The sequence below is a fragment of the Bos indicus x Bos taurus genome, chromosome 6, assembly GCF_003369695.1.
Source record: "Bos indicus x Bos taurus breed Angus x Brahman F1 hybrid chromosome 6, Bos_hybrid_MaternalHap_v2.0, whole genome shotgun sequence".
NCBI classification, from domain to species: domain Eukaryota; kingdom Metazoa; phylum Chordata; class Mammalia; order Artiodactyla; family Bovidae; genus Bos; species Bos indicus x Bos taurus.
Window position 1 is genome coordinate 100,354,378 of NC_040081.1, and position 13,698 is coordinate 100,368,075.

The 13,698-nt window shown below is 38.8% G+C and overlaps 1 protein-coding gene across 6 annotated transcripts in view; it reads left to right on the top strand.

The window, feature by feature from the left end:
- The window catches only part of ARHGAP24 (Rho GTPase activating protein 24), a 546,151-nt gene that overhangs the window by 484,414 nt on the left and 48,039 nt on the right, over positions 1–13,698 (top strand). For all 6 annotated transcript variants that reach the window (XM_027544942.1, XM_027544944.1, XM_027544946.1 and 3 more), the window contains one exon: positions 10,742–10,949. In XM_027544942.1, the coding sequence (XP_027400743.1) occupies positions 10,742–10,949 (208 nt within the window). The remainder of the gene's footprint in view (positions 1–10,741; positions 10,950–13,698) is intronic.

The window sequence follows — 13,698 nt, forward strand, 5'->3', positions numbered from 1 at the left end:
GTTATTGTTGTTTAGTAACTAAATCATGTCCAATTCTTTGCAACCCCATGGACTGTAGCCCACCAGGCTTCTCTGTCAATGAAATTTCCCAAGGGAGAATACTGGAGTGGGTTGCCATTTCCATCTCCAATAACCATTTGTGGTCATGCCATATTGCTTCTGTGGGCTTCCCAGGTAGCACTAGTGGTAAAGAATCCATCTGCCAATGTAGGAGACAAAAGAGATCCCTGGATTGGGAAGATCTCCTGGAGAAGGAAATGGTAACCCACTCCAGTATTCTTACCTGGAAAATTCCATGGACAGAGGCACCTGGAGGGCTGCAGTTTGTGGGGTCACAAAGAGTTGGACACAACTTAGCAACTTAAGAGCAACATATTGCTTTTTCCTTCCTTATATACTTTCAGCTTCATTTCTGTTTCCATTGCCTTAGTTGTTTGTGCCTTTATCGTTTCAAGCACACAACTGACTTTTTAAAAATTTATTCATTTTTCATTGCAGGATAACTGCTTTAAAATGTTGTATTGGTTTTAGTGTTGTCCTCTGATTCATCAACATGAATCAGCCATATATATTTCTATATATCCCCTCCTCTTGAACCTCCCTCCAACCTCCCACCCCATCCCACCCTGCTAGGATGTCGCAGAGCACCAGACTGAGCTCCCTGGGTCAGGTAGCCAATTCCCACTGGCTGTCTGTTTTACATACCGTGGTGTATGTTTCAATGCTTCTCTCTCGGTTCATTTCACACTCTCTGTATCCCGTTGTGTCCATAAGTCTGTTCTCTATGTCTGCATCTCTACTGCTGCCTTACAAATATGTTCATCAATACCATTTTTCTAGATTCCATATATATGCATTAATATATGATGTTTTTCTCTTTTCAACTTACTTCACTAGTATAACAGACTCTAGTAGAACTGACTCTGATTCTTCCTTTTATGGCTGAATAATATGTCATTGTATTAATATATGTGCACCACATCTTCTTTATCCCCTTTTATCTATTAATGGTCATCTAGGTTGCTTCCATGTATTGGCTCTTGTAAATTGTTGTTGTGGTTCAGTTGCTAAGTTGTGTCTGACTCTTTGCGGCCCCATGGACTGCAGCATGCCAGGCTTCCCTGTCCTTCACCATCTCCCAGAGTTTGCTCAAATTCATGTCCCTTGTGTTAGTGATGCTATCCAACCATCTCATCCTCTGATGTCCCCTTCTCCTCTTGCCCTCAATTTTTCCCAGCATCAGGGCCTTTTCCAGTGAGCTGGCTCTTCACATCAGGTGGCCAAAGTGTTGGAACTTCAACTTCAGCACCAGTCCTTCCAATGAATATTCAGTATTATTTCCTTTAGGATTGACTGGTTTGGTCTTGCAGTCCAAGGAGCTCTCAAGCATCTTCTCCAGCACCACAGTTTGAAAGTATCAGTTCTTCAGTTCTCATCTTCTTTATGGCCCAACTCTCACATCCATACCATACCTGACTGACTACTGGAAATATCATAGCTTTGACTATATGGACCTTTGTTAGCAAAGTGATGTCTCTGCTTTTTAATATGCTGTCTAGGTTTGTCTTAGCCTTTCTTCCAAGGAACAAACATCTTAGAAGCACAAAACTGATTTTAACCTTAAAAGTGGCTCTTCAAGACAGCATCCATCCTCACCTCTTTTTACCCTCAATATTGTTCACACGTTTCATACAGTTAATTTGCTAAGGGTCATCCAACCGATATTCATGAAACAGTACTGTTGAGCAGTGTTCCGCAGCTCAGAAATGTTTTATGAGTTCCTGTTGCTCCCAGGAGGATGTCCTGACTATTTCATGTCATTATCAAGGCCTTCTAAGCAACTACAACTGTTCCCACGTCCCCAGACTGGCCCCACTTTCCTCCCTGAACCTATCTCCTATACCACTGCTTTGCTTCTGTCCGTTGTCCCTCCTCTGCAGTCTGTCCACACTTTCTTCAAGTCATTGTTGGCTCTCACTTCTTCATCAGGCTGTCTCTGTTCACCTCTTGTATTCTTTACTCTGTAGTCCTTGTATTTACTGTTTTAAATTTATTTATTTTTGACCGCACTGAATCTTCATTGCTGCGTGGCTTTTTCTCCAGTTGTAGGGAGTGGAGGCTGCTCTAAGCGGTGCGTGGACTTCTCACTGTGGTGGCTTCTCTTGTTTCGGAGCACAGGCTGTAGGGCTCAGGCTTCAGTAGTTGTGGCACGTGGGCTTAGTAGCAGCAGCTTCTGGGCTCTAGAGCACAGGCTCAATAGTTGTGGTACACGGGCTTCGTTGCTCAGTAGCATATGGAATCTTCCCGCACCAGGGATCCGACTCATATCTCCACCAGGGAAGCCCTCCCTTATATGTCTTGCATGCTGCCATCAGGCCACTTTATCTTCATATCTATCTTCAAGTGCTCTAAACACATTTTTGATAAGATATATATATGTGTGTGTGTATACATATATATATGTGCATGTGTGTGTTGACATATATATTATATATGTATTTGTTTATTTCTTCTGAAAGATAAAAACAGCAATAGGTCTTTTCAGTCCACGATTTAAGATTTATTGCAAACTGGTGACATACAGTGTTATAACCTACTAGTTCATAGGCAATAACAGAATAGAATATCTTTATAGAAACAATGAATACAACCAATAATTTTTTAAGTTAGTTGTATATTTTGGATATTATAATCACATTTATGGAAGTTGATTTGTCCAACAGAATGCTGCTATTTAAATCCATATAATTTTAAATGGTGCTGTGAGTATTAATAGCTCATCAGTTCACACATCACAGTTTTACAGAGTCACCTACCAAGTGATTCTGGGGGTGAGAAAGCAGACAAAACAGGTTGCCTGGAATCTGTGAGCTCACACCCTCCTTGAGGATAAGGAAGCATAAATAAAAGTAATTGTTTAATATATAAAAAGCACTACAACAAATTATGTATGAATTCTGAGGAGCTTATGAGTAAGAAGATGTACTATGGGTTCATCTGGAAAGGCAGTGATTCATATGAACGTGAAATCAGATTTGATCTTTGGAAGTTATGGAAAGACATTTTCTACTACATAATCCTAAGAGAGTGGTCAGTGTTCCTGTGAAAAAACTGTATGTCTGAATTGAATTAATATATCCAGTAGAAAAGAAAGACTTTTAGAATCATATACACTCGTGTTCCTATCCCAGATCTACTGCTTTCTGTATGTATGACTTTAGGTAACCTTGCATCTCTGAGGCTGTTTATAGAAGGGAGATGCCCTTGTAGAATGTCTGTGAGTGTCAAATAAGAAAATGTGTGTAAATTCTGTGGCTTGGTACCTGGATGTAAATGATGAGTTTAATTACTCTGCTAATTATTCTGCCGGTCTAAGACCAATGCTACCAGGTCACTATTTGCACATGATTACACTTTCTTAATGATTTCAAGACTTTATTTTTCTCCCTTGTTCCCCATTCTGACAAGGAGAGTCAAGCTTTTACCAAATTCTTTGGTTGTTATATAGATTCTGAGCTTCTTGAATTCAAAGGTTTCTATTCATGTGAGGTTTGTTGGCTACTTAGAAACTGCTGGTGGGAGACCAAAGTAAGCCTTGGCTGACTTTGCTTCTTAGTTCTGTACTATGTCTTTTATTTTGGTTTGTCCATTTACCATGGGCATATGTTCATTTTTAATTGAAAATTATTACAATCCTGGTCACACCAAGACTTACTCTGCTAGCAGGGTTGCAGTAAATAGAAATATAAGTAAAAGCAAATTCTCTATATGACTTGGCAGTAATCTATGGAATGGGAGGGTCAAGGAACTCTGAAAAATAGTTGATGGTAGAAAATTTATGTAATGACCAAGAAATTGGCTAACTTGTACCTTTTTCATCAACAAAGACTTTTTTCTTTTCAAGTTTTTGTAGAAATCAGTACCACAACCTGTGAAGTCTTGATAAGTTTCATTTTACCTTGGAGTTATTCACTTATTTCCTTTAATTGAGGGGGTTAAGTATTTTGTTTTAATGCCTATATTAATTCCACAGATGTTTATGGAACACTCAATCCTTACCCACTTTGGTATTGAGTTCCAGAGAATAAGCCAGTGTGCCTAAGTCCATTCAAGCTGCTATAACAAAATGCCACATCCTGGGTGACTTCTAAACAATAGAAATTTATTTCTCATGGTTCTGAAGGTTCAAAGACTGAGATAAAGCCAGCATGACTGGGTTCCAATGAGCTCCCTCTTCTGGTTTGAGACTGTCCACTTACTTGTTACATTCTCAAGGAGTAGAAAGAAAAAGAGCGAGCTCTCTGGGGTCCTTTTTATAAAGGTATTTGGGTTGGCCAAGAAGTTCATTCAAGTCTTTCATAACATCTTATGGCAAAACTCAAACTAACTTTTTGGCCAGCCCAATGCTGATCCCACTCATGAGAACTTTACACTCATGACCTAGGGTGAAAGGTGAAAGGGTTAGTCACTCAGTCATGTCTGACTCTTTGTGACCCCATGGACTGTAGCTCACTAGGCTCCTCTGTCCATGGTATTCTCCAGGCAAGAATACTGGAGTGGGTTGTCATTCCTTTCTCCAGGGGATCTTCCCGATCCAGGGATCAAACCTGGGTCTCCTGCATTGCAGGCAGATTCTTTACCATCTGAGCCACCAAGGGGAAGGGATACTCATGATCTAATCACCTCTCAAAAGCCCTGCCTCCAAAAGTCATTCCCATAGGAATTAGATTTTCAACATAGAAATTTGGGAGGGACACTAACATTCATACCAGGACACATGATAGAAGGAAGTATGAGCCTTGGAGTCCTTCACATCTGTCACAAATCCCAGTTCAGTCCTTGTGTCTGAAGAACCTTAAGAAATTTACTCAAACTTCCCTTCAGTTTATAAAATAAACAGTAGTATAAACTGTCATCCAGCATCATTTTTAATAATTATAAATGTAGACTATTGTCATCTTATAATAATTGTGAAAGTATAATCTTTTTTTATTTTTTAAACAATCCTTTTTTGACTGGTGGCGAACTAGTCCAGTGTGGATAAGGATCTAAATAAATAATTAGAAAATGATATATTAATAAATCAAAGAAGAAACATAACAAGTTTGTGACTGGGATGGGTATGAGGTAATGTTTATAAGGACTTAACACAGGAGATTCGGAGAAGGCAATGGCACCCCACTCCAGTACTCTTGCCTGGAAAATCCCGTGGATGGTGGAGCCTAGTAGGCTGCAGTCCATGGGGTCGCTAAGAGTCGAACACGACTGAGCAACTTCCCTTTCACTTTTCATTTTCAGGCATTGGAGAAGGAAATGGCAACCCACTCCAGTGTTCTTGGCTGGAAAATCCCAGGGACGGGGGAGCCTGGTGGGCTTCCATCTATGGGGTTGCACAGAGTCGGACACGACTGAAGCGACTTAGAAACAGCAGCAGCAGCAACACAGGAGATTATATGAGTTGAATTTTTCAGGATAAGTTTTCCTAGGCTGACTCTTGACAATATGACTTATGTTCTACCAGGACACCCAAAGATATAATAAGTCATAACACACATAGGAAACAACAAATAGTTCAATATAGTTACCGAGTAGGTTGTTTTTAAGGGAGCAGCAGTAATGAGGGTGAATATGGCCCAGAACCCGGCATGGAAAGGGCGCTACCTAAACGCCTGTTGATTGAATTGTCAATGAAGCGGCAGAGACTGGATTACAGAGACTATGTTTCCTGAAAAGGCTTCCAGGTGGTTCAATGGTAAAGAATCCACCTGCGAATGCAGGAGATGCAGGTTCCATCCCTGGGTCGGGAAGATCCCCTGGAAGATGAAATGGCAACCTGCTCCAGTATTCTTGCCTGAAAAATGCCATTAACAGAGGATCCTGTTGAGCCACAGCCCATGGGTTTGCAAAGAGTCAGACATGACTGAGCACACACACATTTCATGAAAAGGAGCTTGGTTAGCCAGTGGGTACCATTGGAAGAAATTAAACAAAAAAAGTGACGTGATCTGATTTAAATATTATGACTATCACTATGGCAACACTTGCCTGACTTGGGAACTTGGCTCTATAAAAGTCAGTTAAGAAGTATTGAGGATCTAATGGCAATGAGTTTGGAAGGGACCGATGTGGTCATTAAATGAGGGTTATGAAGGAAGGTGCAATCTAGGTCCATTCTCAGATGGCCCTTCAAATGTTTGGGGGGATCACTGGTTCTCAGAACCAAAATCAGGATTATAGGAAGTGTGACAGGTTTTGAAGAAAAATAATTCAGAAAGTTTAAAAAATTTTGAGTTTGACAATGTTTTGAGATACCCATGTTGAGGGGTCTAATAGGCACTTGGAAATCCAGTGCAAGAGGGGCCCAGATTGAGATACAAATCTGGGAGTAATTGTTACACCATGAGACTGAGTATAATCCAACAAAGAAATTGTGTAAAGTGAGGTGAAAACTAAGCTGTGGACAGAATCCAGAGGACCAGCAAACTTATAAGAAGGGTGTAGTAGATTGTATAGTCAAGAAGGAGACTAGAAAGAATGTTCTGGAAGGCAAGAATTATATAAGATGTGAGAAGTATCAGTAAGAAGAGTGAGATTGATGGTTTATAAAGGGAGTGAACCATAAAGTACTGCAAAAAATAAATCTGTCAATGATTTGGCAACTAGGTAGTTATTGGTAATTATTCTGAAAGCTCTTTTAGTGAAATGGTGGTGTCAGAGGCCATATTGTAACAGATCAGCAAGAAGATGGGAAGTGATTAAATGGAGCCAGTGTTATACCTAGTTTGGAATCAAGGAACAAACTGAATAATTACAAAGCATAAAGAGTCCAAAGATGTTTGGCTTTGTATTTTATTTATTTATTTATGCGATGAGTAGAATTTGAATATACTTTTCTGATCACACTCAGTGATCCCACAGGCTGCCTCTAGCTGTGGAGTATATAATCTACATATAAAGAAAGAACCTCACAAATCCTGAAGCTATTTAGATTTTCTATATTTTTTTTTTCCTCTCTGTGTCTCCCTCCAGCTGAAACAGCCGCCCAAAGATATAATAAAATCACCTGTGTAATTTATTTTCTCAGTCTAGTGGAAAGTCAAGTCCTGAATGACGCTGTATGACACCATCAGTGTATTTCCAGGGGGAAATATGCATAACAAACTGTTGTCACCCAGAAATTCCAAGGATGCTTTTGTTAGGGAAAGTGAAACATCTCTGAGAATTTAGCTGGGCATAGCTGGAACTGCTTGCAAGACTCACACCACAGGGAATATTCTTGTTAATAATCTACTAATCGGTGCGTCCTCTTCTTCATGCTGCTAGCTGGGGATAGCTCACGACCTTTGTGCTTTTTTGTTGTTGTTAATTTTAAAACTTGAAGTTTAAATGTTGAAGTTCTAGCTAAAGCAGCTTCTTTTATTGGAGTATAATTGCTTTACAATGCTGTGTTAGTTTCTGCTGTACAATGAAGTGAATCAGCCATATGTATACATGTATCCCCTCTCCCTTGAGCCTCCTTCCCACCCCACCCCCAGTCTCACCTCTCTAAGTCTCCACAGAGTACAGAGCTGAGCTCCCTTTGCTATACAGCAGATTCCCACTACCTATCTATTTTAGACATGGTCGTGTATATATGTCAGTCCCAATCTGTCAGTTCATTGCTCCTTCCCTTTCCCCCTCTACCTGTGCCCTTAGCTCCATTCTCTATTTCTGCAACTCCTGTTTTCCCCTGTGCTTCCTTGGTGGTTCACATGGTAAAGAATCCACCTGCAACGAGGGAGACTTGAGTTCTATCCCTGGGTTGGGAAGATCCCCTGGAGAAGGGCATGGCAACCTACTCCAGTATTCTGGCCTGGAGAATCTCCATGGACAAATGGCCTGGCAGGCTACAGTCCATGGCTTGCAAAGAGTCATACATGAGTGAGTGACTAAGCACACAATTTCTCCCTGGCTTCTACACCAAAACCAAAAAATTCTTATACAGAAGTTGTTTCACCGTCTACCTTTGCAAGTCAGAGACCTTTGGAACATTCTATTTCCAATGCTACAGACTGGGGGGTATACAACTAATCATTACCTAATGCTTTGCAAGACTGGATAAACAGCAGAAAATTACTGTTTTCCCCACAGGAATTCTAAGCATGTGTACATATTGTCTACATACTAAAACTATCTTACATATTCTGTTGCTAAATAGGTATGCTGCTACTGCTGCTAAGTCGCATCAGTTGTGTCCGACTCTGTGCGACCCCATAGATGGCAGCTCACTAGGCTCCTCTGTCCCTGGGATTCTCCAGGCAAGAATACTAGAGTGGGTTGCCATTTCCTTCTCCAGTGCATGAAAGTGAAAAGTGAAAATGAAGTCACTCAGTCGTGCCCGACTCTTAGTGACCCCATGGTCTGGAGCCTACGAGGCTCCTCCGTCCATGGGATTTTCCAGACAAGAGTACTGAAGTGGGTTGCCATTGCCTTCTCCAGAAAAGCAGCTGCTGCTGCTGCTAAGTCACTTCAGTTGTGTCCGACTCTGTGCGACCCCATAGATGGCAGCCCACTAGGCTCCTCTGTCCCTGGGATTCTCCAGGCAAGAACACTGGAGTGGGTTGCTATTTCCTTCTCCAATGCATGAAAGTCAAAAGTGAAAGTGAAGTTGCTCAGTCGTGTCCAAGTCTTCGTGACCCCATGGACTGCAGCCTACCAGACTCCTTCATCCATGGGATTTTCCAGGAAAGAGTACTGGAGTGGGTGCCATTGCCTTCTCCAGCTGTGTAACTAACCTTATGTATTTAATCTCTCTCAGTTTCCTCAGGTATAATATAGCTACCATGTATATTTATTATGGAAATAAGAGAATACATGTCAACAACTTAGTGCATGTTAGGTACTTAATGCATGAAGGAATGTTGGGGGCTCTTGGCTTTTAGTTTGTTGCTATACTTAAGAAAATTCTTATCATACAGGCAAGCCTATGTGTAACGGGGAAAAAAAGAAAACCAGAATACCCATCTAAAGCAAAACTTACTGTATCCTTTATCACCTCCCTGAGTTTTGGGGGCATAAAGGACCCTGATCAGAAAAGCATGCTTGCCTGTTTTTCATTACTGTGTAAAACTAAATCTTGGCAGTTTGGTTCTAATTTGTAGCACACATTGAGGTTGAACTGGCACATCTTTAATAGATTTTTCTGCTGGATTTAGGGAGATACCTTATGTATTAATAATGTGTCAGTCCAAAAGAAAAAGAAGTGAAAAATCAGATAGATAGGATTTATTCCCTAATGTTGACATGATTTTTTTATTTAATTTATAAGTGCCTCTGAAAGCCTATCTCCTTAATTTTGGCAGGATAGAATCCAAACATTCCAAGCAAGAAAGCACAAAAGAGCTCCATAGAGAAAGAGTCAGTGTTCTTCATTCATAATCAATTTTAAGCTTTGTTATTAAAATAACTAAAAGAGTTTCAAATCATTATCACCACTTCATAAAATATCAGACACTGCCTCAAGTAACAGAAAATCCAGAGGTCAGTGATTCCAGTTTTAACATACCATTATCGAGAAACTGCTTGTTGTAAAGTCTACAACCTCAGCTAATTTCCAATTGTTTTATATGCACTTAAATATTAACATCAAATCATTCAACCCTTTTTCCTAAAAGGAATATGTTAGTGCTAGACTTGATACCAGGTGGAGAATAGTTTCATTTGTTGTGTTTTTCTTGCTGCCTAGGCTAGGAATATTCTCTTTGGTAGCAAGTGTTTATTGCATGGAATGTGATGGTTTTACTTTACTGAATCCGTACATAAATTTTTTTTACCGATAGAGAAGTAAAGCATATGTTCTTATTGTTAAATCCTGAATTTAATGGTTTTGAAATAATTCCCCAAACATTCCAGAGTCTTACATAGTTTCAACATGCACCACTAATTTTTCTTCCCCTTTTATGAAACTCGTTAGGCCATTAAAACCTTTCAGTAATATTCATCCCATCTGGGAACATTGGAATCATATTTGCTTTGGCTTCTTTTCTTCCTCTGTTCTCATTGGTTGGTTATTTTTCCAAGTTCTAAGTCATATTAGTACATTTTAGAGGCATTGTTTCTTAATCAGTGGGGTACCAAGGATTAAGAGTGGGGATATTCAGCCCCAAATGCATGCACAAAGAAATGCATCATTTGTAAGTATTTAAAAATCATGAATAAAACTGGCCAAAATGGTTTTGATTTTTATCACCCCCATGTGCTGTTAATTCTAGACAATATGTAATCAGATACTCATTCTTGTTAGGAAAAACCACCATGACCCTGTCTCCTCACTTTTGGAACATAGAGCTTCATAATTCAATTTTTTTCTTTCCAGTAAATTAATAGTTTAAGATTTTTAAAGAGCAGACACTGTCTGAAATATTTTATATGGGTGAAAATTCTGTGTCTCTTTTCATGGTTTATCACGTTGATTATAATCATGGCATCATCACTTGATTAAAAACAAAAGGTGCCATTTTATTTAAAAAAGAAAAAGAAAACAAAAGTGAAGGGAGGAGAATTCTCTTGTGGTCCAGCAGTTAGAACAAAGGAGTAGCAGGAGTTGTTGTTCAGTCGCTAAGTCGTGTCCACATCTTTGCCACCCTATAGACTGCAGGGAGCCAGGTCTCCCTGTCCTTCACTATCTCCCAGAGGTTGCTTAAACTTACGCAGTAGGAACAGATGAATCTCTCAAATTCATTGTGACCCTTTATTTCTCCAGGCATTTTCGGACAGAAACTGGAAGATACTGTTCGCTATGAGAAGAGATATGGGAACCGCCTGGCTCCAATGTTGGTGGAGCAGTGCGTGGACTTCATCCGACAAAGGGGGCTGAAGGAAGAGGGTCTCTTCCGACTGCCAGGCCAGGCTAACCTGGTCAAGGAACTGCAGGATGCTTTTGACTGTGGAGAGAAGCCGTCATTTGACAGGTAGATTTCAAGATTTTACTAATCATCCTTCACTGAGACTCTAACTAAACTAAAAGGTTGCTGTGAGCTGAAATGGCGTAACTTGAATTGATACTGTCACAGTTTAGAAGATGAATTATATGGCCTCGCAAAGATGGATTGTGTTTATTAAGTTACAGAATCAAAAATGTGGTATTAGGTGTCTTTCTCTGCTATGCTTTTCCCCCTTTAATACATTATTATTTATTCTTTTCCTTCGGTCTCGAATCAAAGATTAAACTTTCGCATTGGAAAAGTGAATTTTTGAAATAGCAGCCTTCTCTTGTTTGATGTTTCTTTGAATTCTTTCAGATGAAGAATATTTAAAGTGTTGATCAACAGCTTGGGATATTAACAATGTAATTACAAGCATTGTGTCTTAAATATATAGCCACACCCTAATCTAGAATAGATTTGCAAGGAAGCAAGGAAAAGTATATAGCTTGGTGCAATTTAGAAAACAAAGTTATAGCGAAGAATGCATAAAGCACCCGTAACTCCACTAATGAGTTAAACACTGAAAATATTTTGTTAATTACCTCTTCATTTTTTTTAATTCAACAGAAACAAGTTTTTTTTTTCATATCAATAGTTGAAAAATGCCTTTATGCCAACATATTCTAATTTAACATCTGATCATTGGCAAACTCTATAAGCATAATTTTTAATAATCATTTCACTCTGTAGCTATGTCACATATAACTACTTCAGTAATGTTGAACATTTATATTGTGACTTTTCTCACTATTAGAGGTAATCATGTAGTGTACTTTCTCTTTGAAAGTATAGAATTATCACATGGATAGACACAGGTCTATAGAACAAATAGACAAGAAGACTCTTGAATACTTGATACAAGGTAAGGGAAGCATCATTGAGAGTATGGGTTTGTGCTAATAATAATAATTTAAAAATCATGTTAACTCATTTGAGATCCTTTTACTGGTCACATTAACAAAATCCTGAACAATAATACTACTCAGTGCTGGCAAGGTGTGTTGAGGTAGGCACCCTCATGATTAGAGATCATTGTAATCTTTCTAAAGAAATTTGGTAATATATTTCAAGACCCCTTAAGGAAAGCCCAATCCTAGAAAAAAACCAAATTTGTGAAAAAATTGAAGTGCAGAGTTGTTTCTTATAATTTCTATAATACCGAAGAATGAACACAATCTATTATCTCTAGCTGTAGTGTGATTACTATAATAAAATGTTGCTTAGTAATTAAAATGTTCAGAAGATGCTAATTATATAATGATAAATGTAAAAATAAGACAGGTAAATTAATTTTACAAAATGTATCACAGTTTATAAAGATTCATAAATCCTCCCTGATAGAAAATTAAATGTAAAGGTAAGGAAATGAATTCAAAACTAAGGTCAGAGAATACATTTCAAAAATGCAGATATACTTTTGGTGGGGGAGCCTCATGTCTTAGTCTATACTTTGGAAAAAAAATTCAGTGGTTCCATAGTTCAGGCCTGTTTAGAATATATAAACAATGGTTTATCTAGGAGAAATGTAAAGTTTTGTGCTAAAATTAGAAAAAAGTTTGTCAGTGGGATTCTTTTAATAAAATATCACATTATGGGAAAACAGTATTCTGTACAACGAACTTCATGTGACATTGATAAATTTCAATGACCTTTTTCTTTGTATTTATGTAATGGTCTCAGTACATGCAGATGACCTTAATAGTAAAGTTTATTTATTAAAAATTCTCCTGACATAAGCATTTGAAGTTTGTTTCTGATTACAGATCTTTGCTAAATGTGAGAATAAGGGTCTATTTTATGTCTTAGGGTACTTGTAAGAAGAGATGTGCCCTGTAAGCATCTATTTCCTGATAACTATGGGCTAACAATAAACTTTATATAAAATATGATCCCAATTGCAAAAAATGCACTTTTTCCATAAAATGCATCAATGCATTGAGACCAAAGAAAATATAAGAAAAGATAAACATTAATTTTGTGTAATGAAGAAGAACGTACTCCCTTTTATACTATAAATTCAGTAAACCTTAACTTTTATAATCAGAAATTTAATCCGAAAGGTCTTTCAGTTAATTTCATGCTGCACAAAAATGTCTTTATCTTTTAATTTCTGAAGTATATCTACAGAAACTGCCTGTTCCCTAGAAAATTTGTAGAAGAGACTTATAGAGCGTATTTCAGCATAAGGCACGATATGATGATGTTAGTAGCCTGCTTTGAGAAAAAGGAGTGTCATTCATTTGCTCAGTCAGATTTCTACCCTGGTATATGAACTGACCCCCAAATTTTGTGGCATCAGCAAGAACAACCAATCACTTGTTCATAAATCAGCAATTTAGGCAGGACTTGATGAGGATGTGCTCATTTCTCCAACATGTTGATTAATATAGATCAGTTAAGTCTGAAGGATCTAAGGCATCACTCACATGTCTGGAGCATTATCTGAGATGACTAAGCTAGCTGGGCTTCCAAGGTGGCGCCAGTGGTTAAGAACCCTCCTGCCAACACAGCAGACGTTAGAGACACAGGTTCGGTCCCTGGGTAGGGAAGATCCCCTGGAGGAGGTCATGGCAACCCACTCCAATATTCTTGCCCAGAGAATCCTATGGACAGGGGAGCTGGGTGGGCTACAGTCCATGGGGTCTCAAAGAGTCAGAAATGACTGAAACAACTTAGCGTACACAGAAGATTGCTGGAGGCTGCAATCTCTCTCTCTTTGAAGTCTCACATCCAG